Genomic DNA, 27227 nt, shown 5'->3' with positions numbered 1-27227 from the left:
CCATTCATCACACCCAGAGTGGCATGGCAACATGCTCAACTAAGCTCAAGCCCTAACTCCGAAGCTAACTACAACAATGAAGTGGGAAATAACACACTTCGAAAGTTCAATCCATTATTAGTCAGTGTGATAAGCTCTAACTTGAAGCATGACACAATAACCAGAAATGTTGCGTGTTATAACGATATTGCACGCTAGTTTACGAAAGTAAAACTTTTCATTGTGGACAAGGGGTCCGTGTGAACTTACTGAAAGCGCGTTTTTTATTGTGAAATTTAAGCAGCTTATCTGCGGCGACCCAGAACTTATTATTCAGCAAGATAATAAAGAGTAGCTCATATATATATATATATATATATATATATATATATACATTGGCTAGGACAACCGATAGGGTTGGCATGGCCTTAACTTTTGTCATATTCTCCCGAATTTGTAATAATTGTATCACTAGCTTTGGACTATACACTCTTCCACCACTTATGACACCCAGAATGACATGGCAACATGGTAAACTAAGTTCAAGCCCTAACTGCGCAGCTAACTACAACAATGAAGTGGAAAATAACACAATTCGACAGTTTAAGCCATTATTAGTTACTGTGATAAGCTCTAACATGAGGTAATGACACAATAACCAGAAATGTTGTGTTTTATAGCGATATTTCACGCTAGTTTACGGAAGTAAATCTTTTCATTGTGGACAAGGGGTGCGCATGAACTTACTGAGAGCGCGCTTGTTATTGTGCAATTTAAGCAGGTAATCTGCAACGACAAAGAACTTATGATTCAGCAAAGTATTGAAGAGTAGCTCATATATATATATATATATATATATATATATATATATATATATATATATATATATATATATATATATATATATATATATATAGGCTAGAACAACCGATAGGGTTGGAATTGCGTGAACCTTTCTCATATTCTCCCACATTTGGAATAATTGTACCACTAGCTTTGGACTATACACTCTTCCACCACCTATGACACCCAGAATGGCTTGGCAACATGGTGAGTCAACTAAGCTCAACTCCTAACTCTCCCAACTGCAGTGCCTGAAATCAACATGTCTGTATGGTAGACACGCTAATGCGAGTGAATAATCTGAACTCCCTAATCCCGCTATTTGCCTTCTCTCGTGTAGGGTTGCAACCTGAACTAAGCCTAGTTTATCTCCTTGTGTAATTCTCCTCGACCTCTCCCTCCACTGTCTAATGAAAGTTTGCAAACACTGTGATTTCTCAAGGCAGACAGAAAAAAAGAAAGCAATTGGAGAGATGAAAGAATAAAGGAAACATTATCTTAGACCAACATTGTTAGCTTTGTGGTTACGAATTTTCATTTTCCTCTTCCTTCCTCCTGTTGCTCTCTCCAGTTCCTGACTTTTCCAGTTGATCGTGCGAGTACATCGACTGCGCAACCATAAAGAGTGCGCGAAGTACGCGAAAAGAGACTGGTCACGCTTGCCCACCGGCTGGTACAATGTTGAAGACACACGGTGTAGAGCCCTGGCCGAGCGAGTTGGAAGCGATGCAAAGCAGGGCGCCGTAGTCGGCCTTGCGACGAGGCGTGTAGAAGGCCGAGCTGCTGCGCGGGCCCGACTGGTTGAAGGCGACGATGTCGAGGCTTTCGAGGCTGCTGTTAAAGCGCCACGTGAACCGCACGTCAGGAGGGTCAGCTTCGACGTCGCACGTGACCTTAGTGATCTCGTGCCGTGCCACATGGTAGACCGTCTTCTGCTTCTCGCGGCACTTGGGAGGGTCTGGGGGGCAGGTGGGGGGGAGATAATGGTGGCAGAAAGAAAGAGAGAAGAAAGAACATGAACAGTAAACATCTTTGAATGCGCGTCTAATGGCGAAGAGTTAACACGTGATGCTTTTCACTCGTCTCACCTGTTTGTAATCTGGAATCTGCAATCTCGTTCTCTCTCAATAGCTCAGTAATTATATTAGTATTGCAGCGGTTGTATTTATATGGTTTAAGATGAGGCGGGAGCCTTTTCCGAACAGAAAAAAAAACGGAAATAAAGTGATTTTCTTCTCTGATAGCTAGCGCATGAAAATTACTTCGGACAAACCGTGCATTGAAAAGGAGACATAATACTGGGTATTCCTGTTACGTGCGATGTACTGTGACCACGCTAGAGAGTATTGAGAACCACAACCCACTCCTGCCATAGCCCTAACGGGCTGCAGTATGTATAAATAAAAAAATTGAGAAAGGGAATTGAAGGACACCGCGCTATGCTCAGCGCCACCCAAGTCCTCTTCCTATGTGCCATGAAGCGCTTAACTGTGGTCACAGCCTTTCCAATTTGTATGTCTGTCCATTTGTTCACACTATGAGCTAAAATTGTATAAAAGTATGAATTGTATAAGTGTAAATTGTATAAAATTGCTGTGTTGTATAAAAGGAGAGACGGTTAGCACTCCCCTTGATAAGGACGGAATGGCCTCTGGGCCTCAACACACATACGGTTAAGGCACAGCCGCCTACTTCGCGGCACTTAACCACATTTTTTAGCGCTCGTCCTGTCTGCTCCTTTCTGTGTCTGTGTTTCACTTCGCGCTAGAAGCCAAAATCATGTTACCGTACCAACTCGCCCAACTGTCTATCCTTTTGCTAAAATTGCCATCTCTTTGGCTTTCATGTGATGACTTAACATTCATTGTTTGTTGTCATCATCGTAGCCACTCTGTTCATTAGTATTGTAATAATAATAATAATAATAATAATAATAATAATAATAATAATAATAATAATAATAATAATAATAATAATAATAATAATAATAATAATAATAATAATAATAATAATAATAGCCTCGCACTCGACCATTTCTGCTGTTGGTGTGGTTTGCCTACAAGGATGATGTAATGAATTTAGAGGCGACCTAAGACAAAGGTACAAGAACAAATAAATCGCTGCATGAAGAGCTGAATTTCCTTTTATGACATTACTGAGGGGGACCTTTCAGTTTTTCTGTGTGTTCTCCACACAAAAACACCCTTAACACTCCGAGCTGCACTATACGTTCATTCTTTTTCCTTCTTAGCGCAAAGAGAACTGTTGCTTTTCAGTTTTTTTCGTTTCTCTCACACAACCAACGGCATTCAATACACAACGAGCTTTCTGCAATATTTCTTCATGTACCGAGTAAGGCTTATTGAGGCAGCGCGATGGCACGATAACAAGAAAACAACCATAACAGCATTGGCCGCTGAGTGTCTGACAACTAAAATTCATTGGAAGAAATAACTGCTATACATAGTAGTGCCAAAAACAACATGCGCCTAATTTCGACTGCTGTTTCTTCGAATCAAGTTTGGGTGGCAGCCGCGTTAGTTCTGTTGCGGTTGTTTTCTTGTATTCATACTATCGTGCTGCCTCAACATACCTTCCAGTTGAACCAACTTCCCCAATTCAAGTTGTTGCTAGCAAGTAAAAAATCACAACTTCCTTTGTTTACAAAAAAAAAAAAAAAAATGTGAGGACCAGGCCTGTCTTATTCTGCGCGTTCAAGGTTCAGCTCCTCGTAATTGTCTAGACGTGATGAGATAAATTCAAATGACCTGCGTTGTTTTTGTTAGGGTGGTTTTCTCTTCTGCAATTTTGCGGCTTTGCCGGCGTCATTGCTCAACAATGAAAGTCTTGCCGGTTCGTTCATCCCTCCACCGTCTCTTGATGGAGGCGTTTGGAAGACCCTAATCAACAGTTCTAATGGCAGTGGTTTGCTGTCCGGGGAAAGTAACGAGAGCAATGAGCTTTTCGTCAAAGTCGTTTGGTGTGGAAATAATAGATAGCCTGTCTGCCCACTGATAGTTGCGCCAGCAAGAGCGCATGCGCTTTTTATGTGGCAGAGTGAGTCCACGTGGCGATCACAATGCCCAAGGAAACAGAGAAATGATATTACGAGCTCAAACTTGAATGACTGACTGCTAAATGCACAAAATTGGGAAACAGGGCACCACACAAGAAGAGAAATATTAAAGGTTTGTCAATGTTCGTAAGACCGTCATCTTTCTTGCATGCAAAAGCTATTTAATAATAGACAGCGGCACCCCTAGTCGGAACAGTTCATGTAAGTTTTATGAATCAGGATATTATCTGACCATAGTTACAGTACACGCCATAACATTGTTATGTGTAGGGACAAGGTTTTTTTGGTAGAGCTTATGCTGAAAAGGAGCCATTTGATAAAGTTGTGGCTCATGTTGATTGTGGTATTAAACTTATGTTCACTGTGATCGTATTATTCATCGCGATCCCGATATTGGTCCCTGCTAGTGCTAGCTTTAGTGAGTTACCGTCCCACAGATGTACCCTATACTGGCACACATCATAAATGGCCAGGCGCCAAGAACCATTGCCAACAAAAATAAATTAGATTGCGCGAATCTTGGCGTTCTGTCTCTAAGATTGCGTCTCTTAAAACGAAACAAAAAGATCAACTTTCGCGGGCACCTGATGACATCATAAAGCTTACATCATATCATTTTTTTTCCTTTTTCTCTTTCTTTTTTCTAGTGAGCAACTACAGAACTGAGCTATATTGACTTAATGATGGGACAGTTCAGGCAGCGTCCGCTGGCTACTAGACGTCCGCAGGCTACTAGACATCCGCATAGTAATCCCACATCGTTTGAAGTGGCGAAATCAAGGCAAAGTATCTTTTGAATATTTCCGTGACCTTTGCAATTGTCTTTCTTTTGAAGTTTTGCTGTTTGCTTTCCAACTGCAGCACTGATAAAGGTTTAAAAAAAGGGGAAAGTCCAGGAAGAGCTTTGACGCTCCCTTTGAACTCCGAGATCTGGTTCAGCAACACACGATAAATCTACTGCTTGACGTAAAAGCTTCGAAGTGGCCCATCGCCTATCGCGAGGTGCTTACGTTAATACGACTATGCCGTTCTCGTGATAAAGAAGTAAGGACACAATGGGGCCTCTTACCTGTGTAACTTGATTATATTATTGAAAAAAGGATGATGTCAAGCATCGAGGCGTTTTTGATGAACAGTCTTTGTTATAGAATCAAAGGTAGACATTCGGCAGATATATCAGCCTGCTGGTTGGAGGCAACTGAATTAAATAAAGGGAAGCACAATATCTGCTTTAAAACAAAACGTTTCGGAAGCCGACCCGCTCCTTCTTCAGGGGTGAGATATCGCGAGGCGTAGCAGTGCTTATGCGCGTTTTCGACGCTTTCACATGCACGCAGACACTTTTCGTAGACTTGCTATGTGTTGAAATTGAGCTGAGCATGCGCGGGGTGCGCGTGGTTTTAAGGATCGGAGTCGTTTTCTCTTATTGCGCAGAGAAGACAGCGCGCGGGAAAACCTAAAGCTAACAATAATCATTTTGAGCAGCAATAAGATATTGGACGAACGTAAAGCGCACAAAGGGAGAAAAATTTTTGCTAAATCTGTTGCGTAAAAAAGTTTTGCTTTTCATTCATGTGTCTGGCGCAGCAGTTGAAAGCAAACATGTGGAATTTCGAAAATACTTAGGTGTATGGAAAGAACTACGCACGCTGGTTTTTCGATGTGTCATGCTGCCATCATGGCGTTATTCGTCATAACATGAACCTTACGCCTCCTGACAATGAAATTAGAATTCATCTTTTCTTTTACTTTCTCTTCGAATGCCTATACACCGTGGTGCCTTAGCGGCTATGGTGTTGCGCTACTAAACACTAGGTAGCGGGATCAAATCCTGGTCGCGGCGGCCGCATTTCGATGGCGGCGAAATTCATAACACACCCGCGTGCCGTGCATTCAGGACACGCTAAAGAAGCCCAGGTGGTCAAACTTAAACCGGACCGCTCCACTATGGTGTGCCTCATAATGAAAATCGTCAATTTGATACGTAAAACCCTAGAAATAAATATTCTTTGACTGTCTAAAGTTATATCCCTGACGGAAAGCAGCACCGCGGACCTGCTAAGCAGTTCTGAAAAGCACCACCATTTGACTCGCAAATCTGCAATACATCGTGATTACGGAGAAATGTGTATCTGAGACTTGTCTTATGCGGCGGCTACTTCATTTCGATGTATGCACGCCATCACGGCTGCCACAGGATGTGCAAGTTGGCCAGTACAAGCTGCAGCAGCGTCGCCACACGCTTTCCCGCACGAGTGTGTGTCGTCTGAGCACTTTTGGGACAAGGCTGTGTGTACAAGAAGATCAGAAAAAAAAAGAAACAGCAAATTCCTGTCTCATACTAAACTGAAATGATAAAACCGTGGGCCCATGTACTGACATTCAAATAATGCTTGGTTATTATTTCAGAGACAGAAATGAACATGATAAAAAATATAAAGCACGATATTGCACTCTACTTTCATTCCCTAGATTCCACAAGGCGTAATACGCCGTCTTAACGATGAACAGTAGCCGTGATTTTCAATTGCGAGGCATGGACTGATGAATGCAAGAAATGCAGCTGCTTCTTTATGACCGCGGCAATTAGAATGCACAGGCTTTCGGTTCGATGAGTGAAATATTAGCTCAAAGTATAAGGTCCTTGTTACTTAGCTCCTTCATTTACTAGCTGTGACAGTATTGCGAGTTTGACCATTGAAGAGCCCGCTATCCCAAAATTTCGGCAAAAACAAGCAAGCTTGCTAAACCAGAGACCAATGGGAATGGAAAATATTGAAATAATAAAAACACTTCACAATCTCTCTGGGCGAAAGAAACTCAGTACAAACTAAGAACTTATCATGTTTCAAATATATACATATCACGAGAAATGCAGTCAGTGCATGACCTGTGGCACGCACGAGTAGTTGCTACTCACCATGAAATAGTTAAGTTCACAGCAAAGCGCTTAAACCATTACTGACACAGAAAAGTTATGATGATGCATGACCTAGCTTCTATTCACGCTGTATCACAGGGAAAGGAATGTGATCGCCGAAAGGAAAGTGGTGCAAACAATCGCGGACAACAAAATGGCGCACTCACAGTAGACCATGAGGAAGACCTTCTCGGAGACGCCGTGACCGAGCTCGTTGGTGGCCGCGCACTGGTAGTGGCCCGCCTGGTGCCTCTGCAGTCGGTCGATGACCAGGCGCACGTTTTCGATGCGTATTCCGGGACTGGGTTCTAGTTGGGCCCCTTCGTGGAGCCAGCCGACCTGCTTGACCGGCGGGTTCGCCTGCACGTTGCAGTCGAAGTAAACGCTGCTCCCTTCGCTGATCTGCTTGCTGGCGTCGAGCGACACCAGGTTCAGCTGCAGCACCGGCTTGACTGCAAGAGCGAAAAGGAGGAGGGGGCGAATGGGGCCGATGAAAACGCGACTAATTGAATGTTTAAAGTAGACAATCAATACCGCTCGAAGGATCACAAAAAGGATGTAACTTGAAGTGTGTTAGTAAATTATGCTGCTCCACTACCAGAAATGTCCCTCGCACTCTCAGAGCAAGCTCGGTAAGCCAGGAAAGCGCAATAACGAAAGGCACTTGGCCACGTAGAATGCCATATGGCATTATAAAAAAAAAATAAAGGAAGAAAAAAGAAAGACTTCGTCCAGTTGAGGAAACAAAATCGGTCCTGGTTGAGTATCGTCACTGGGACCTACGAATGTCCTCGATGGCCACTCTACCATGTAAGCAACCTCCAGCGTTCTTTGCTTCTTACGTGATATTTAATGTATCATGTGTAACGCTGTGCCCTTTACCTGTATATTCCAGGGCCAAGACGAATTAAAGACTACTCGAACAGTAAGGGAACACAATATGGCAAAACAGTTTTGCGAAAACCCGCAAGTCCAAGGAATTCTCATGAAAGGGATATATTGGCATTCACCCGACAGCATAACGAAGCTACAAAGGAAACCTATACGGCTGTATGACTTGCCAACGCACAACTATAGTCCAGCAATTAGGCGTTCCGTAACACCTACCTTTGACACACCTCGCAGGTTTCGTGTTACATCAAGCATTCCATTCCGCCTGCTCTGTCTTGCCAAGTCTCAAATATTTCCTCGAAGAAACCAAATAAAATAGAAAAGAATGCGTGTACGCTGTCGCTCAACGCGCTGCGCAGCGCTGCGTAACCGCAGAGCCACCCAGCAGCGCATACGCCCTCTGTTTTTCAATATACGTGGCCTAGAACTTATATGCACCATTCATCAGACAATTTCCTGTCTGCTCTTTCTGAAGAATTTGAGTTTAATTTAGGACCACAAATGAAGGTGGCTTGAATAGAGTAATGGCTCTGGTCTGCTGCTATAGAGCACGAGTTCGGGGGTGCGCTTCCCTGCAATGACGAACCGCACACCGATGGTGATGTAACGCAAACTGCTCGTGTATTAGCTTTCTTTGCCCGTTAAGGAATGCCATGTAGCCAAAATCAATCCTATAAACTTCTCTACTAAATTGCGGCTCCTATCCCTCGTTTGTCCTTGGCACGGGAATATAAATAAATAAATAAATAAATAAATAAATAAATAAATAAATAAATAAATAAATAAATTAATAACTTGCATGTAGCGACGACGCAATTCTGCCATTGTGGGCAATTATGAAATTACAGCTATAACCGTTCAAGAACATGATAAGGTGCTACAGTTAACCTTTATCAAGAGCTACTGACTGCATCTAAAACATGTTTCACTAACTAGCGGTTTCTTACAAAGGAAGCTCTGCCAATTAGTGTAAGACATGCGGCTGGATCCCCATCAAAGAGAGTTCCCTATATCGTCAGATCATTTCTTTTGCTCGTCTTGTCAGAGACACGTGCGCAACCAACACATTGCTACATCCCCTTGTGAAAGAGTCTTCAAATGTGTCTTTTTCCAAAAAATTACTACCAAGGTAAGGTTCGTTCTCCATCTCCTACCCCTGCGTAAGTATGCGTTCTTTCCTCAAATCAAGCCTGGCGCCCACTAAAAGACTCTCTCCTCAAATCGATGACATATCTCCTCGCCTTGGTGTAGTGCTCAATTCATAGGCGCCGACTACCGAGAGCCTCCGGGGCCCGAGCCCCCTCTGGAGTTTTCCGGAGTGCTGCGGCCCCCCAGCCCCGGCGGTGCCGAAGCCAACTCCCGGACCCCTCCCCCCCCGACCCCCCCACCCCCACACACACGCACCTAACGCGTCATTGCCAGATTTTTGTCACCCACATCATTTGAGGTTTCTTTTGGCTTGCCTCGACCTTTTTCCTTGAAATTTTACTGTGCTAATAGCTTACTGCATCACTGTTGCCGCGGACGTGCGCGGATTTTTAATCCGACTTTCGCTTTTGCAAATCATGACAATAGGAGAACAAGCGCATTAGAAGCACCAGCGGCGGCTGCCTCAGCCATATTTTCTCACTTCAACATTGTTTTAAATTTCCACAAAACACCATGCACATACACAATATATTGTCACGTGGTAGTGACGTTGAATAACACAGTAGCAATACTGTGAACGTCAAAACTAACTTTTATTGGGTGAGCCTGTGCCCACAAAACAGGCTACACTTATAGCACAACGATAGCGGCGAACACGGTCAGCGATCGTCGTAAATCTGATCTGCGGGTCAAGCGCGTCGACTTTTATACAGCAGTCGTCGAATGTTCCAGACTAATCGTTCGGACCCGCGTGCCTTCCACAAAGTTCTACACCATTCGCGTCACGCGATGAAATCAGATAACACAAGGTTCGGCGACAACAGACAGCCGGGTAGAAGCATCGATAACTTTCCCGAAACTTCGGATACATGCAGGCGCGTCCCGCGCTGTGCGATAACATTTGTTAGGCGGCAAAACGTGTCGCCCGATAAAGACAAGTACACGTGTCAATACCCCCCTGTTAAAAAAGCATCGACCCGATGCTGCAAACAAACGAAAGTAATAAATAAGCGCTCGTAGGAAAGAAAACAACAAAATAAGGGAAGTTCGGTAGCGTCCGTAAAACGGTTTAAGACGCACCACGTGGACCACTTCAGGTCGTGCGCGGTGCCGCTGTGAATGCGAAATGCCGTCTGGCACGACCTCGTAGTCCAGTGCGCCAATACGTCGGATGACCTTGTAGGGTCCGAAATAACGTCGCAACAGTTTCTCACTCAGTCCTCGTCGGCGTATCGGGGTCCATACCCAAACACGGTCGCCGGGCTGGTACTCGACCAAGCGTCGTCGTAGGTTGTAGTGTCGTCTGTCGGTACGCTGCTGGTTTTTGATCCGTAGGCGGGCGAGCTGTCAGGCTTCTTCGGCGCGCTGGAGTTAGGTAGCGACGTCAAGATTCTCTTCGTCAGTGACGTGCGGCAGCATGGCGTCAAGCGTCGTCGTCGGGTTCCTGCCGTAGACCAGCTTGAACGGCGTGATCTGTGTTGTTTCTTGCACCGCCGTGTTGTACGCAAAGGTTACGTACGGCAGGACGGCATCCCAGGTCTTGTGTTCGACATCGACGTACATTGCTAGCATGTCGGCGAGGGTCTTATTCAGCCGCTCCGTAAGACCATTCGTCTGTGGGTGGTAGGCAGTTGTCCTCCTGTGCCTTGTCTGACTGTATTGCAGAATGGCCTGGGTGAGCTCCACTGTAAAGGCTGTTCCTCTGTCGGTGATGAGGACTTCTGGGGCGCCATGTCGCAGCAGGATGTTTTCGACAAAGAATTTCGCCACTTCGGCTGCGCTACCTTTCGGCAGTGCTTTAGTTTCATCGAAGCGGGTGAAGTAGTCCGTCGCCACGACGATCCACTTATTTCCGGTTGTTGACGTCGGAAAGGGTCCCAACAAGTCCATCCCGATCTGCTGGAATGGTCGGCAAGGAGGCTCGATTGGCTGTAGTAATCCGGCTGGCCTTGTCGGTGGTGTCTTGCGTCGCTGACAGTCTCGGCATGTTCTGACATAACGGGCGACGTCGGCGGTCAGGCGCGGCCAATAATACCTTTCCTGTATCCTCGATAGTGTCCGGGAAAATCCGAGGTGTCCAGCGGTCGGATCGTCATGTAGGGCGTGCAGTCCTGACGGGACAACAAGAAGGTAGTTGGCGCGTATTGGTGAGAAGTTCTTCTTTACGAGTAGGTTGTTTTGAAGCGAGAACGAAGATAATCCTCGCTTAAATGCCCTAGGGACAACGTCGGTGTGCCCTTCCAAATACTCGATGAGATTTTTCAACTCCGGGTCTGCTCGCTGCTGTTCAGCGAAGTCTTCTGCGCTTAAAATGCCAAGGAAGGCGTCGTCATCTTCGTCATCTTGCGTCGGCGAGTCAATGGGGGCGCGTGATAGGCAATCGGCATCAGAGTGTTTTCGTCCGGACTTATAGGTTACAGTGATATCATATTCTTGCAGTCTTAGGCTCCACCGCACCAGCCGTCCTGAAGGATCCTTTAAATTCGCTAGCCAACACAAAGCGTGATGGTCGCTGACGACTTTGAATGGCCTGCCATATAGGTACGGGCGAAATTTCGCTGTAGCCCAAACGATGGCGAGGCATTCCTTTTTGGTTGTAGAATAATTGCCTTCCGCTTTTGACAACGACCGGCTAGCGTAAGCTATCACGTGTTCATGATTATCTTTTCTCTGGACTAGCACGGCACCGAGGCCAAGGCTACTGGCGTCAGTGTGAATTTCGGTATCGGCGTGCTCGTCGAAGTGCGCAAGTACGGGCGGCGACTGCATGCGTCGTTTGAGTTCTTGAAATGCGTCGGCCTGCGGCGTTTCCCACTTGAACTCGACGTCACATTTAGTTAGCTGTGTCAGCGGCTCAGCGATACGTGAAAAGTCCTTGACAAATCGCCTGTAGTAGGCACACATGCCAAGAAATCTACGCACTGCCTTCTTGAGACAAAGTTTATTATATTTTTAAAAGGGTAGCCAATTAACATTTATTTCTAAAGGTATGGATAGCTTGAACCTAGAGAATGAATATGTTGCTGTATGTTCACCTCGCTTCAATATGCTTTGCGTGATTTTTTTGACCCTGAAAAAACTTGTAGACCTCAGTGACACCTTCGGAAGAGTCTGTTATCAACAGCGTGCGATATGTGTCTCAGTACTTCTTCTTCTTCCAGTAAGCAAAGCTAAAGACTCATTAAAAAACACTTCTAATAATTTACAACATTTATTAGGAATGGAAACATCGTCACCTGTATGCAGAGATCATAAATATATACAGGGTGTCCCTAATAACTATCAAACACCAAGATTTAAAAAATAAAGCAATATGTTACTGGAAGGAAGCCTAGTGCATATTGTTTTCACTATAGTGGAGTAGCTGCCAGCAACTTTTTTCGTTACTGAGATTTAATAAGGTAATTGTAATTAATTTTCTAACTCGAGACGTACTACCATAATTACCAAAGTGTCAATGAGACATTTGTAGGCACAGCCAGGGGACATGTGTACAAATTTTTTCCTATTGATAAATAATCTCTGCGAAATATTGCCAATACCACGTGACTGCGCTCCCACCCGCATCATAAGGCAGCGCCAGCGAGAACTAAATGTAGGAAATAAAGAAAAAAATCACCACCCAAGCACTCCGTACAGATGGTTAGACAGCGACGCTGAAACGTGTGGCCCCGATGTTTATCACTAGGTTGATCCCGACGGTTCATTAAACGACGGCTTGGTAGGCTGTCGGATCCTCGGTACGCAGTTGCTGCTTGCGCTCGGCTACACGACCCTGTTCTTATGCCCGGGCTTCAGCATCGGCACGGCGTAGACGAGCTCGTTCCCGGTACTGCTCACGGCGTTGCTGATCGAAAGGTGCCTGTTCCTCGGAAGCACGTATGACGCGTGGCCTACTCATTTCGGAGCCGGAGAGAAAGTGCTGCGCGCCCGCTCGGCTGTGATAGAGAGCAATGACGTCACTTTTGGCGCAGCCAATCGCGCGCCTCTCTTTCGCTTTTTTTCTTTCGTGCATTCGCATGCGGTTGCACCGGAGGAGTTTTCGGTGTACAGGTTACAGACGGACGGACGGACGAATCGGCTAGCCATTTACAGCTTCGCTGTAAAACATCGTGACCGAGCTAATTCATTATCTGCCGCGCCTTGGCCGTAGTAACACGTCGCGTTTGGTGTTGGCTGGAAACAATCTGTGATAGCTGTTGCCCTAGCGTACACTGTAAAAAAAATTTTCCTTACTTTACAGAAAATTTGCTGGTAATTTGTGACCGAACACTCTTCCGTAAATGAAGAACGGTCATTTCCGTAGAACGGACAACTGTAAAAGAGAGACCGTAATACAAGATACGAGTGCTTCTGTATCTAGAAAACGGAAGACTCTGTATTCTGAATCTGTACTATAACCGTAAAAGTACGGTGCGTCTCGTATTCAGAAAACGGAACACACTGTATGCTGAATTTGTACTATAACCGTTAAAATACAGGTGCTTGCCGTATTCAGAAAACGAAAGACTCCATATGCTAAATCTGTACTATATCCGTTAAAGTACAGGTGCTTCCCGTATTTCATCTTGCAGAGCATATCCATTGTTCGAAGAATGTGCCATCGGGGACAAGATTGCCCAGGACGTGCGAGAGTCGACCGAATTTTATGGTGCACTATTTGCTGGGATCAGCCGTGCTACCATCTGCGTTCGGAATGTGCATACGTGACCCACTGTTTTCAGCGGTCTTGAACAGAAATGCAATTTGGTCAACGTTCGCACTTCCAGGGTACTTTTGTCCACGATAGTACATCGCCTTAAATGCAAATGTCATGAAGGCAGCTCATAGACAAAGCGGCAGGTCACCATTGAGAAAATTGTCTTGCCAACACACTGACATGGCTGCAGAGATAAAACACTTTGCACTTTGTGATATGAATGCACTGCATAGCATATATACACAAAGGTGCAACATTTCAGTCCTCAAGTTCTTAGATCACAGAAGCAACTTTATTTTCTTCAATCACTCGTCTTGCACTTCTTCCTGGTGAAAGTTGTTCTTGACCCAAAATGCTTGCAAGGATAAACTTGCTGCTGTTAGGAGAAACAAATAGTATTCGTGAATATCCATCCTAAAGAAAGCGGCAAAAAAGTATAATCACAGAACACGACAAAGCAGTAACTTCTGTGTTAGAAAAACATGTAAGTAGACCAACATTGTTGGAACAAGGGATGTTGCTATAGCCAACATTTCGACATAGGTGCTTGTCATTAGGGTAGCAAATGTTTTCCTTGGCTGTGTTGTTTTGGATTGTGCATAGCTCACTGGCCCCTAGCCTCATTGGGGAAGAAACTGGTGCATATAATAGGTCAAGAGAAGCCAAAGTGTTAAAATAAAGGAAGGAAGGGTGTGCTTAGCAGTGGTGATTGTGATGGAGCGGGTATGAGCACTACTGTCAGTTCTTGCAAAGAGTAGGGGTGACCAAAACAGAAAATGATGTACACATGTAAGCAGTCACTAATCCAGTAGACCTAATCTTCCGAGAAGACAAAATAGGTATCAAGATAAACAGTTTGCACTTTTGGAAAAGGAAAACGAAGAATTAAGGAAAATAAATTTTGCATAAAGATGCATCTGGTTAAGATCACTGCAAATGGTAAATGAAGGCACATTACGAATATATATTTTGTTAAAAGGCGATGAAGAAAAGATATATTAACGAAATATTAAAAAATAGGGACATTAAAATTAAACTGGGTATGACCATAAAACAGTAAAGAACAGCCTGTGAAAATAAATGGGATGGACAATATGATAACCAGGTGCAAGATTGCAAAACGTCCAGCGTCCAGCGCTGTTTATATTCATGCTGCTGTTGACGGCTTCAAGTTTCTGTCTTCCTGTGGAACCTTTGTCTTACTTGAACAAGGAAATGGGTCATTTTTTAAACAAGTCAGTTCATATGCAGTTCAAAGCTTCAGCATTATTATATTGAAAGAAAATATTATGGTCAGTTCTCCTGGGTGTGCTTTCATTCACCAGTTATTTCCACCGTTGTAAGCTCAAAATTTAATGGTCTAAATGGACCTTAGCTCCTCGCAAACCATTAGCTGGTCTTTTTTTCAACACAGATGCCTGCACATTATATGTGTTGGCAGGAGTGCTAGCGAACTACATTAAACTTGTTGCCACAACCAAAGTGAAACTTGGTAACAGTGATTGAAAAAAAAAAATCAGCATTCCACAATATTGATTCAAGTGGTATGGAAAAGTTGCTTAAGCTAATGTACACCCCCCCCCCCCCCTCACCAGACACAATTATACACCACACTGACTCTCATGGTGTCAACCATGCTATATTATAGCACTAGGCATCAAGTAGGAGAATTAGAAGATAAGAGGGCACAATGCTTTTTGTTAGAACATCAAATGTGCTTTACATTAATGCTACATTCCAACTAACAAAGGAGCAGCCGATAGTGACCAATGCATACGAAAGCTAATGACATTCTGTGCAACAGATTGTTGACGATGAGGTGTTATGCGCACAAGTGCACTCATTCACACAAAATGACATACTGCAGACAAACCTTGTGCCAACATTACAGTTTGAAAAACACCACAGTGGAAAGCAAAGAGCGTTAAATTTGTTGAAAATTACTAAAAATTATTCGATTTTTCATTATCCTTACTGTTCGTTAAAGATTCACAGATTGTTCCCTACGGGTGCTGTAAACTGCTTTTATAGTGGTAGCAACAATGATCTGTGGCACAGACAAGAATAAATGCTCATGAAGTTTATGCAAGAGTATACCCTACAAATTACACCCCATTTCACATTCCAATGTGGTAGAAGAGGAAGACGAAAAAAACTACTTTCTCGTGGAGGATGCATACCCCAGAACAGAAGAAACAAGTGTACCCTAACCATTGCTGCTGCCGATGCCTGTGCACTAGCAGTTACATATAATATCGCAGTTACAATTGTTTTTCCACAAGCACTGCAAGCTGCTGCCAGTTTGCCAGTACAGACCTGTAATAAATTTAGGGCAAGTTAAAGCTCTCTAATGGATTCATCTCATATGACACAATCGGAATGCAATATTCTGCAAATAAGTGAAGAGCGATGTGCCATCCCATACAATGAAACACCTTTGAAGAATCTGAATCACCACCTGCACTCTTAGGCAGTTACACCCTTTGGAGTGCCCCTTCTGCCACACAAGAATAATCATTATCTGCCTTGATGTGTTTCCTTTCTTTAAAACGCCACGCCCGCTACTTTCCTTTCGGGAATGCTATCATGCTGATAGTGTGCATGCCGTTCGTTACTGGAAAGTACAGGGCTCGCAGCGTTAAAGAAAGGAAACGCAACAAGGCAGATGACGATTATCATTGTGTGGCAGAAGGGGCACTCCAAAGGGTGTAACTTTGCCTAAGAGTGTGGGCAGTGATGAGGTAAGAGTGTGTTCTGTGTAAAGGAGTGCACCTGTATAACCTAAAGCTGTGGAGAATGCATTTAGTATCAGCTGTGAAGGTTTCTAATTTTAATTGCACACAGTAAAAACCTCCATGCAGTTTTGCAAAACGCAAACCCCCTACCTTTTTGTTGTTCAAAGGCAATGACACGTAGGGCCATAACATGTACATTATGAGTTTTGTTCCCAAACAATCAAAGTGAATAGCACCATCTTAAGTGTTATGTGCCTTCTGTCTCACATTTTCCGTCAAAAATTGTTAGTGTCAAATGCTGCGATCGGCAGAAAAACGGATTTCTGGAGCAATATAAAGTATTAAGTACCGTGATCTCAGTTCTTTCACTGCTGTTTAAGCATAATCGGGTCTTAAAGTAAAAAAACGAGGAATAAATACACGTATATTTTACGTCACAACCCTCATGAGGCATTTAGTAGTCTGGATTATAAAGGATTCTAGATTTACAACGCAGGACAGATTTTATTCCACTGAAAGAATGGCATCATGCCAATGATTGACTGTTTTCTAAATTTAGGCAAATTCGTATTCGCAAATAACCTTGTATGACACCAAGAACTTGCTTAGCAGGAGTATTTCTAACATTTGCAAGATATGAGGCTCTTGAATGCATATCTAAGCCTGGGGTGCACGCCACCCCCTAATCTCATCAGCAAGTTTCTGGAACTCATCTACAAGGTATGTTATGATGAATGTAAAGTTGCTTGAACGGGAGAAATAGGGAATTTAAACAGGTGAATTATGCAGCATAAAAATGATGTCAGCAAGAAGCAAGCATCAGAAAGCACTGTCACTCAATGCGCATAGACTATCAAACGCAAGAATTATTTGGGATGATTTAAAATTCTGGCATTGGAACGAAATGTCTTTTAATCTATATATAAACTGATTATTCACTCTACTACCACTACCTTTACCAGAAACATTCATAATCATTATCCTATCTATGCCACATCATCCTTGCTAATATTCAAGCCTTCATAAGCTGCTTTTTTTACTGCTAATTCTCTGTGGGAAAGAGGCGTCCGTATGAAGACCATATCATATACTTATTACCCGTTTTTTGATAAATGATAAGGGAAAAACTTCACACCAAAAATGCGTTGAGCTTGAGCAAGTTCTACGTTTGAAGCTGTTGATTCTTTTTTACCTTTGCCATCATTGACCCACCTGGTTAGCTAAGTAGACAGAAAAGCTGCAGGAGAAAGGTAGGGGTACCAAATTAGACTTGTGCCCCAGGGGACCTTTTCACGGTCACTGGAGGAACTGCCTGTGGCCTCGGCATCTTCCTTGAGGGCCATGGCCATGTCTAAGAAACCTTGTCTCCACAGGCTGCATAAAGAAGGATAATTTTCTGAGCCAAGTCTTTTTCTTAAAAGAACCCATTTAAGGTGTATTCGTGGCTTTGCACCACAAAACTGACACATGACTGGCCACTCAAGACACTTTATGTGTATTCGCAGGCTTATTCCTTGGAAAAACACTTTTATGTAGCACACAATGAGTAACAGTAACAAAAAAGTGTATAAGGAGGCTTTCATATTGCTCTACAACTTTTCATTGACACATTTCATTTAATTATTTCAGATATTTATTAACTAATTAAGAATTATGTAATTAGGCAGAATGCAAAATATAATCAGAGTATCTCCAAGCGACGGCAAACAACATTACCTTCATTTTGTCTAGTTACATCGCATTTACATATTTCTAAATCTTGGTGCACGATAGTTAAGACACCCTGTAGATCAAAAAACAATATTACAATTTTCATAATCATCTCTTGCGTGTTATTGGTGGCTATGGCTGCTTCAAGTTATTCTTTCAGTACAGTACAAGCAGTTTTGAAGTGAAATTGTTTTGCATCGAGGGCGTGTAATCTAGAAAATCAAGCAAAAGGTCAAGTTGTGTTCACTATTCAGATGTTTAACTAAGAAGCTGCAGGAAAAGGAAACAGGATACAACACCTAATAAACAATGCAAAATTTGAAAATTTAAACTGAAAAAGAAACCAGTTTTTGAAAACACAGAAGAAAGCCAGCAGCTTACGTCGAATACACCCTTGCTATGTACTCCAAGTGAAGTTGTTACCGCAATGCTTGGGCACCATATGAACGTAACAATCAACAACTTTGAGCAGAATATTAACACCACTAAATGAACTGGCCTTTGAAGATTCTTGATCTGAAATCCTCAACGACTTGTTCTGGCGTTTAATCTGTCGAGCTCAATCTGTATTCTCAAAAGCTGGCTCTCGGCCATAATTTCTCTAAACGCAACATCAGCTTAAATCTCAAGATAGGGTTGACCTGTAAATAAAGTGGATAATGCATGGCAAACATCATGAACACTCTTACATGTTAACCAGAGGGTTCACTCATGCAGCCATGAAATTGTGATGCAGACACGTTATATTGAAGCTGGTTTTGTGAAGTGTTTCATGCTTCCAAGGCTTCTTCTCCAGTTGTGAAAGCTGTCTCCACTAGCTAAATAAGCGATGAGAATAAAAAAAGAACTTCAACATGCTCACAATACGTTGGCCATTTGCAAGTAAACAGAAGCCTTTTTGGGCGCCCAGGTTGCCTGGTGCAAATCTACTATGCCACAGTACTTGCGTTACCCAGTACCAGCCACTTTAAAATGCAATGTGTTCAGAGCCCTTCCCCTCTGTTTTTTTGCTTTGGAAACAGTTTACCATGTGTTCAGTAGGTGTCGAGAAAGGGGACAAAAAACACTGTGCACCGGTGATTTCTAATGTTTTGCTGGATGCAGCACACCGCACCGGATGCAGGTGAAGCCAGTGGAAATGCGGTGTCATGCAGGCGCTTGTCCTGGAAGCAGGGCATATGGTGGACTAACTAGTGCGTGCGATCAGATAATATTGCTGCCGAAAAACTTTTCTTTGTGGTTTTTTACATTTTAGGAGGTCTCTACATGTCTGGTAAGCGCTTTTATGACAATCTGAACCCGTATACGATAGTGTTCTCTTACATCAAGTTTTTTCTCATTTACCAGTGTCCCCATTGCACGCCACTTATGTTAGCTACACTGTAGACACTGCAATGGAAAAATTCTGGACACCTCGAAACACTGCTTGGGTAGGTTATGGCACATCAGGCAGGCATGTTAGGGGAAGAAATGCCACACACCCATGCAAACGAAGTGCTGCCGCAAAGTTGTGAAGCACCAACTTCCGGGACAAGGTTGGCTTCAGTCGAGGGTGCTCGATGTGCTGTCCATCCCCTGTAGTAGAGATCAGTGGTGTGGACCCTTTTATACTGGCTGCCTTTTCTGGTCGGAACCTTGGCAACAGCTTCCACCATACTTTTTTGAACCTGCAACATGTGCAGAGAAAGTCACATCACTGTGCGTTGATTGTATGGCTTTATTGTTCTACACATTCTATCAAATCATTAAAAAATACAGTTCGCACATTTTTACTACTGTATATAGACAGTCTAGTTGCTAGACACGCGAAACATTACCATCCCTCTGACAGAATGCAACAATAGAAGCGTACACTGTAAAGCTACACTAAAATTTAAATTGATGTGACACCGTATGAGCATACAGTATGCTTACTGTATGCTCTAGCCCTGTGTCAAGTAAAAGTTAATCGTCAATCATTTATGGTGTATTTCTACTTATTCTGGGTCATCAAACTGTACAATCAATGTTCCAAGTTTACACATTGTTGGCTTTTGATTGCCTATGTGATCCGTTTCCTACTTACACATGCAGTAATCCCACTGTAATAAGGAAAAAGAGTTAGAAAAAGAAATGCCATGATAATCTTCCACACTTGCTGAGGTCAGGAACAATGGCCAATAGCATGTGGTTGAAGCTACATAAATACTCAGTTTTCACACAGCTTAATTGTTCAGCAAGTAATAAAGAGGTACGCTGTGCGCCTCTGCATAACCAATAAAATCTGACTACTTGACACTGTACTAAGGCTGCTGCTTGATAGTGTTCGGCAGTTCGGCTTTGGTTTTCTGATATACAGAACTGTTTAGGTACCAGTAGTTTACTTTGCGATAAAATGGAACTTGGAGCACTGGTCATTTGCACATAAATAATGCGACAGCAAATATAACACAAGGATAGGAATATGGGTCTCTTAGAAAAAGTACATACACATTATGAATATAATGTGATGTGATGCCACAATGAAACAGAAAGCAATGCATAGAAGTGGACGGCACTTCCATGCCACCAAGGTTATTGGACAGACAGTACTTCAGAAGTGCCCGCAACACAGTCAAAGAAGGCAAAGCAGCATTTCTTTGCGTTCAACACAATGCATTGGCGGGCTAGTATGTGCGAATCCATAAATACTTTGTTTAGCGCAAAACAATGGACACAAGAAAGACGACCAGCACAAGGCGCTACTCTCAACTGACATCACTTTATTGCGTCACTCCTTTATAGATAGTAGAATCTAGAAGAACATGTGCAGTGAGCACCATGTGCAGGGACCACCAACAACCGATCACAAGAGCGCACTCATGCGACGGGATCCAAAAAACCATATTGAGCACTGCACAAGGTTAAAGAAGGCACACTAATGCACTGTGACCCCAATGACTGTATGAAGAAAGCTTCCGATAACTCTCGGGCGGTGGTATCACAGCACTTTTTCAGAATCATAGTATCACGAAACATGGCTTTGCACTTCCATATTTTACAATGTTGAGCCACATGGGAACCTGTGCCTGTTGGTATGGATCGCTTATGTTCGCAATGTTTCGTGATACTACGATTTTGAAAAAGAGCCGTGATACCACCGCCAGAGAGTTATCGGAAGCTTTCTTCATACAGTCATTGGGGTCACAGTGCATTAGTGCGCTTTCTTTAACCTTGTACAGTGCTCAATATGGTTTTTTTTTTTGGATTCTGTCGTACGAGTGTGCTCTTGTGATCAGATGTTGGTGGTTCCTGCACATGGTGTTCACAACGCATGTTCTAGATTCTGCTGTCTACAAAGGAGGGACGCAATAAAGTGATGTCAGTTGAGAGTAGCGCCTTGTTCTGTCGTCTTTCTTGTGTCCATTGTTTTGTGCTAAAAAAGCAATTATGTATTCCTTGTGTGTGTTTGAAGACAGCTCCACACGCAGTAGCGATTCCAGTATTGCTGCCCAGTGGTTTAGCTCGCCGCAGCTTGAAGTGCCACAAAATATAAGGAAAGAAACCTGCATTATAGTTTTGTTGCAAACAAGAATATAACGTGAAGTGCATTCTGAGGCCAGAAACTATAGAAAAACATTTCATGATGCACCACTGTGCAGGGTTTTATAGAAAAGTCAAATACATTTAGTGTAAATATCACACTATGATGGTACACAATGGTGGTAATCTGTAATAATATAAAAGGTGCCTTAATGTCACAACAAAAGTTGACATTACTTAATAATAGCCCTGTAAAATTTAGCATGCAGGGGCACCACTTGGTTAAATAGTGATGTAATGTCTATGTACACAAGTATTACCCATGCATTTCTGCCATTGTCCAAATGGCATAAATGAATGGGTAATACTTGTATACATAGATATTACATCTCTATTGTTTAACGAAGTGGGTAAACTATGTCTGCCTCATACAAGATTAGAATTAAACCATAAATTATATATAGTCACCCTAACAGTAACACCTCATTTGAACTTCACAGCAAGTAGACATCACCTATTCAAAGTTTATATGTTGAATGTAACGAACCCTCATTACAGCAGCGCAGAGCATTCCTCACATTTCCTTACGTACTCAGAATTCAGTCATCACCGCAACACATATGCTACAACATCGTCACACAGTGCAACTCACGCTTACACTACACAAATAAACCAAACATGATTAGGCCACTTGTACTGCGGTATGAGCAATAGTGTCGGGATTATGAAATTCCCCACGAAGTCCTCCAGGTTGCCAAGAAACCAGAATGGTTGGCCCCGTGGTACGATTTCACGCAGTTGTGCGACTGGACATTAACACATTTAAGGAAAAGAGACACTCCTCACGACCACATTATACAAGAATTCCGTGCTCTTTAGGACCAATATCAAAATCACATGCAATTCTACACTGATGGGTCCAAAACAAAAGAACACATGGGTGTAGGGGCCGTAACAGAAAATTGGGAAAGAAGTATTCGTCTACCAAAACATGCCTCTGTTTTCACTGCTGAAGTTTACACTGTATGGGTTGTAGTTAAAAAGATTATCACTGGCAAGCACAAAAACACGGTCATTTTCACTGATTCCTTAAGTACACTGAAGGCTCTAAACCTAAAATATGAGTGTGAACCCCTGTTAGGGGACATACTAAACATGGTCGCGCTTAACAAATATGGAAGATCAATCCACTTCTGCTGGGTACCAAGTCATGTTGGGATACTGGGTAACGAAGCAGCCGATAGATATGCATCGATGGCAGCAAACAAAGAGATAACAAACACAACACTTCCATACAAAGATAGCATCCACGCGATTAGAAAAGCCTTAACGGCGAAATGGCAACGCGAATGGGACCATTGTGCTGACAACAAACTACATCTCATGAAACCCATAGTTGGCGAGTGGAAGTCATGCTACCATCAGGAGCGGTTCATCAATGTAGTTTTATGCCGACTACGCATTGGGCACACACACCTCACACACAATTACTTACTTACGAAAGAAGACACACCAACATGCGAGAAATGTCAACAGCCACAAACAGTTATGCACATATTACTCACATGTACGCAGACTGAAACACACAGACGAACACTTTTGCACAAATTATGTCAACTACACATACCTTTACACCCTGCTCTAATTTTAGGTGATGATCCGCTAGTCCCATTATGTGACGTTCGTAAATTTCTAGACGACACTGGATTTTTACATAAAATATAGATTATTAACAAAGCCTTTTCCTTCATTAACTGGATTTTAAAGCACCTCATGTTTGGCGCAGCATAGCCTTAGCCACTTTTGCGCCATTAAACCCCATTTAACTAACTAAATCAGGAGACGCCTGTTGATGCCAGCCTCCCCCAATGCTAAACTCTGCTGCATGCTTTACAGAGAAATTATCGTGGTATCACTAAACTCTGAAGCTATTCAGGACTGCAGCATTGTAGAAGACATCTACAAATGTCCCATTTCATGTGTAACAGCCTGAATTGCTTGCACATCTTACCAAGTGCAAATTAAAATTACTTCTCCTTGTTTAGCATTTTTGCCTGCTAGACCACAATCCAATGTCATCAATATATTAACATATTACCTCAAAGAACCTAATTTGGCTTATAGATGAACACCTTCGCATACTGCCACAGCTACACTCTGTCATATGCGTTGCAATCATAAAGGAGTGCTTGTCCACCAGCACTCCAATGTCACTAACAGTGATCACCTACACAGCTTGATTCAGGTGGCAGGTGGCAGTCATGATTCAGGTGGCAAATAGCTAAGAGAAAAAAAAATCCACTCACTTTGAGAGCTACAATACTGCGATAACTTGAGAGAGATGGACCCATTGCAGGCAGCAGACCTCTTCTCAGCTCCAGCACAACAGCAACTTGCCTTTCAGTAAAAGCAGACCTCTTCTCAGCTCCAGCACAACAGCAACTTGCCTTTCAGTAAAAGAAAAGGATTGATTAGTAATGATAAGTTACCTTGTTTTTGCTGAGTATCAATACAATCTGACTTTCATGCATATCCACTCTCCGCTTTAGTAATACAACTGAATTATTCGTAAAATAAAAGAGTCAATGATGATACCATTCGCTTCTCTTGTATGTCCAATTTTTTTCGCACTGATACCCCGTTTACTGCTTGCTTACTGACACGAATGCCTTGACTGCCCAGACATCATTCGAAGCAACACGTCTTGCTGCACTGCAAAAAGTTGCACCGAGGAAACACAGCAGAGCAGCCAGAGCAAAGAACTTTTTTTTTCTGGTCACAATTAAAACGTGCACCCAAGCAAGAAAGTAACGATCACAGGTAGTGAGCGACTGCTATTGCCTCGAATGTTTATTTCCGTATTTTAACAGAAGTTCTTGTATCGGATACAGTATGCTCTCAAGCCAATACAAGCGTCAATACAAGTGCGCAACTGAACGCAGTTTTATTCTACGCTTTTAACGCGAGTGAGCAAAAGGTTAGAAGTACCTCACGGAAATTGCGATCGAGCCGATCGCGCTACGACTGGAATCGATCTGAAAAGATGGGGTGATCCCTTTCCCAATTCATGCGTCAGTTTTGCCCCAAGACGTTGCATAGTGGTCTTTTGGAACAATATTTCTGTTCGCGACACCGGCTTACCACACATCACTTTAACACCTACGTTATGCAAACCAAATAAGATTAAAATGGACTTACCTCATGATGCAAGTTACGAGTGCGCGTAGACTGTTGAACACCCGTTGAGAGCAAGCAGGATATATCCGTGTCCAAGCGCATACGTGCACCCAAACACAGGACAACTTCTTCGATGCCGCAGCGTGCAGAGTTTTGTACACGAAGTGAAAGACATCCAGCGCAAATATCTCCGCGCGATGACGGCAAATGACGAGCGCACAAGCGTACAAAACACAGCGACAAATTCGGAACTTTGCCAATTCGAACGTGCCGAGACCCAAGCAGCGTAACCATCCATCGTTTCTGTCCTTCGCTCCCGATGCGTCAATCTCTCTTCCTTGGAGTCTTGCTTCACTCTTGAGTACAAATCAAGAGATATTTACGGCAAATTAACAACTTTTACAACACGACACGAAAAATTCCGGCTGACTACACATGTGCAGCTCCGTCTGCCACTCCTAACGGACGCGCAGCGCGCGCTGCCCCCTGGTGCCGGTTTCGTTTTCAGAATCGGTTTCGTTTTCGCATTTGTGCTCTAGTTACTGTATCGTATCAGTTCAACGAGCACAAGCTATCTTGGCACGCTGGAACGACACGTGCCTTTCCTTGCCCTCTATTTCCACTACCCCCTTTCCCTCGCTCTGGTATAATATGCCCAGCGCAATAAACATAAGTTCACTGTTGTCTTGAAACGCCTGCTGTTGGTTTCTTCGACCGGGACCCGGTCGATACAGTTACTGGAACTGCAATATAATTGCTTGACAATTAATTGAATTCTAAAAGAGGAGAACACTTTCTCTCCCACAAGTTAGTGCGTTTTATACAAAGGGAGAGAGAATGCAAGAAGCAGAAAGGCAGGGAGGTCAACCAAAGCGTTCGCTACTGGGGATAGCTAACCCCTGTGCTGCAATGAAGTGCAAAGCAATGCACTGCGATGCGTCCATAATCTCTAGTATAGTGATAATTTGGGCTGGTTGGTGCATGTAATGAACGGGTAAATAATGAGTTGTGTCATAACATTACCCATATATAAAGCACATGGAACTAATGGTGTTGCATTCTAGGTCAAAAAGAAATAAAGCTTGAATCGTTACATCTCGGCACTGGGCATTCTTTCTTTCCGTATTATTTTTTTCTTCTTTTTGACAGTACACACAGTACTAGCACGGTAATAGGTCCTTCATCTTCAGTCACCTTCCAGTTTACACACATGTCGGTGCATGTTCGCGTTCTTTATTCTACCGTACAAGAACGAGCGCGCTTATACCGGTCTTGGTTCAAGATGAAGCGCCAAATGTTTGCGATTACATCTTATCGCAAGAATTAACACATGAACAGTGAAGATTATGCGTAATCGATTTGTCTCAATGAATGGGCAGTTATTGTCAGAGACGAGATATTTTGTAAATATTATGGGAATGAGTTAAACCAACTACATTGCAGTTCAGCAATGCCCTTTGACACTTGGGTTAATTGCTTGCCGCATTCGAAAATTTCATCCGACCGTTGTACTTGGATCTATAGGCCGCCAGCCCCCTTCGAGACCATTTGTTGCAAAATGTAAATGCCGTTACGGTCATTATACCACTCCCTGCGTTTCGGTACTGATTTAGAGTGCACACAATTTTTGGCGTATACAGAGCACCAATGTCATTCCCAGTGCACCAGCACCTGAATGCTGCAAGCTTGTTTACGTATGCACGTATGTCCACGGCTCTTCGTTCACTTAAACATATATGCTGTGTTATTAACTACAAAGCGCTTAATTTGAGAACATTGCGAGAACACGCATATATTTGCGCATATGATCAGCGAGGCCCATATGCGCGGCAAACTGCGACCGCAAAAGAAGATGCGTATATATATTTATACGATCTGTTATTGCAGCTTTTGGTAGAAGGCTAGCTCTCACATTTTGTACGCATCTTCATAATGCGTACAGTTAGCGTGTTCAATAAAATATTGTTAGCTGAAACTTTACGAGTACGAGCGCTCATTCAGACAGCTTAAGTTTTCTCACAATAATACGGATGTTCGCATAACAAAAATACGGAATTCTGTCTGTTTCGTCCAAAACAGTGTATAGCCGTACATATGATTACAGTGAAAATGTCCGTAAAGCTGAAAACGGAGAGCACTTTCCGTATATTAACGGCAGATTTTGCCGTATTCTTGAAATATGGCATAGTTTCCGTATTTTTACACTGCAGTTCTCCGTATAATGACGGAAATCCTCCGTATAATTACGGAAATTTTTTACAGTGTAGGTAAAGTGCACGGATGGTTCATTTTCTTTTTTTTTTGCCATGAAACCTATCACCACAAAATCGAACTGACAACGTCAGTGTAAATGTTTAAAGGTGCGTTTTGTTTCGTCCCAGTCGCCATGTATTTCTCTAATGAGTGGAACGTAAAAATGATTCTTGCCTTGGGAGCTGCAAATGACAAGAAGAAGAAGGCCGCAAATGTATATCAGTCATGGAAATGTGGCGGTAGACCGAACGCGTTGACTGTCATCAGAAATGACGAAAACCTGAGCCAAACCGG

At 43.1% G+C, this 27227-nt stretch overlaps 2 protein-coding genes and 1 non-coding gene across 11 annotated transcripts in view; 1 reads left to right on the top strand and 2 right to left on the bottom strand.

Annotated features, from left to right (window-relative positions):
- LOC126531611 (hemicentin-2-like) overlaps positions 1–27227 on the bottom strand; it is a 338274-nt gene that overhangs the window by 27855 nt on the left and 283192 nt on the right. For all 3 annotated transcript variants that reach the window (XM_050179217.3, XM_050179216.3, XM_055071296.2), the window contains exons 6-7: positions 6986–7270; positions 1490–1780 (exon numbers count right to left, since the gene is read on the bottom strand). In XM_050179217.3, coding sequence (XP_050035174.2) covers positions 1490–1780; positions 6986–7270 — 576 coding nt within the window. The remainder of the gene's footprint in view (positions 1–1489; positions 1781–6985; positions 7271–27227) is intronic.
- Positions 2418–2540, top strand: LOC126532552 (U6atac minor spliceosomal RNA). Its single transcript, XR_007599821.1, has one exon. It is a non-coding gene; the product is annotated as a U6atac minor spliceosomal RNA (small nuclear RNA).
- Positions 13828–25328, bottom strand: LOC129385149 (uncharacterized). Of its 7 annotated transcripts, none has more exons than XR_011894846.1 (5): positions 24702–25328; positions 23810–23900; positions 19484–19698; positions 17505–17666; positions 13828–13933 (listed from the first exon to the last, which is right to left on the bottom strand). XR_011894846.1 is itself a non-coding variant. In XM_055071297.2 (5 exons), exons 1-4 carry the CDS (start codon positions 24704–24706, stop codon positions 17589–17591), a joined length of 360 nt encoding a protein of 119 aa, XP_054927272.1. In that variant the 5' UTR covers positions 24707–25325; the 3' UTR covers positions 13828–13933; positions 17553–17588. The 7 variants fall into 7 exon arrangements, 2 of the variants coding, with proteins under 2 accessions (XP_054927272.1, XP_054927273.1); XR_008612734.2 differs by having other exon boundaries at positions 19484–19669; positions 24702–25325; XR_008612736.2 differs by lacking the exon at positions 24702–25328 and adding an exon at positions 23919–24689 and having other exon boundaries at positions 23810–23868.

This window comes from Dermacentor andersoni, chromosome 5 (assembly GCF_023375885.2).
Source record: "Dermacentor andersoni chromosome 5, qqDerAnde1_hic_scaffold, whole genome shotgun sequence".
Taxonomy (NCBI): domain Eukaryota; kingdom Metazoa; phylum Arthropoda; class Arachnida; order Ixodida; family Ixodidae; genus Dermacentor; species Dermacentor andersoni.
This window is presented reverse-complemented; position numbering and strand designations above follow the sequence as displayed.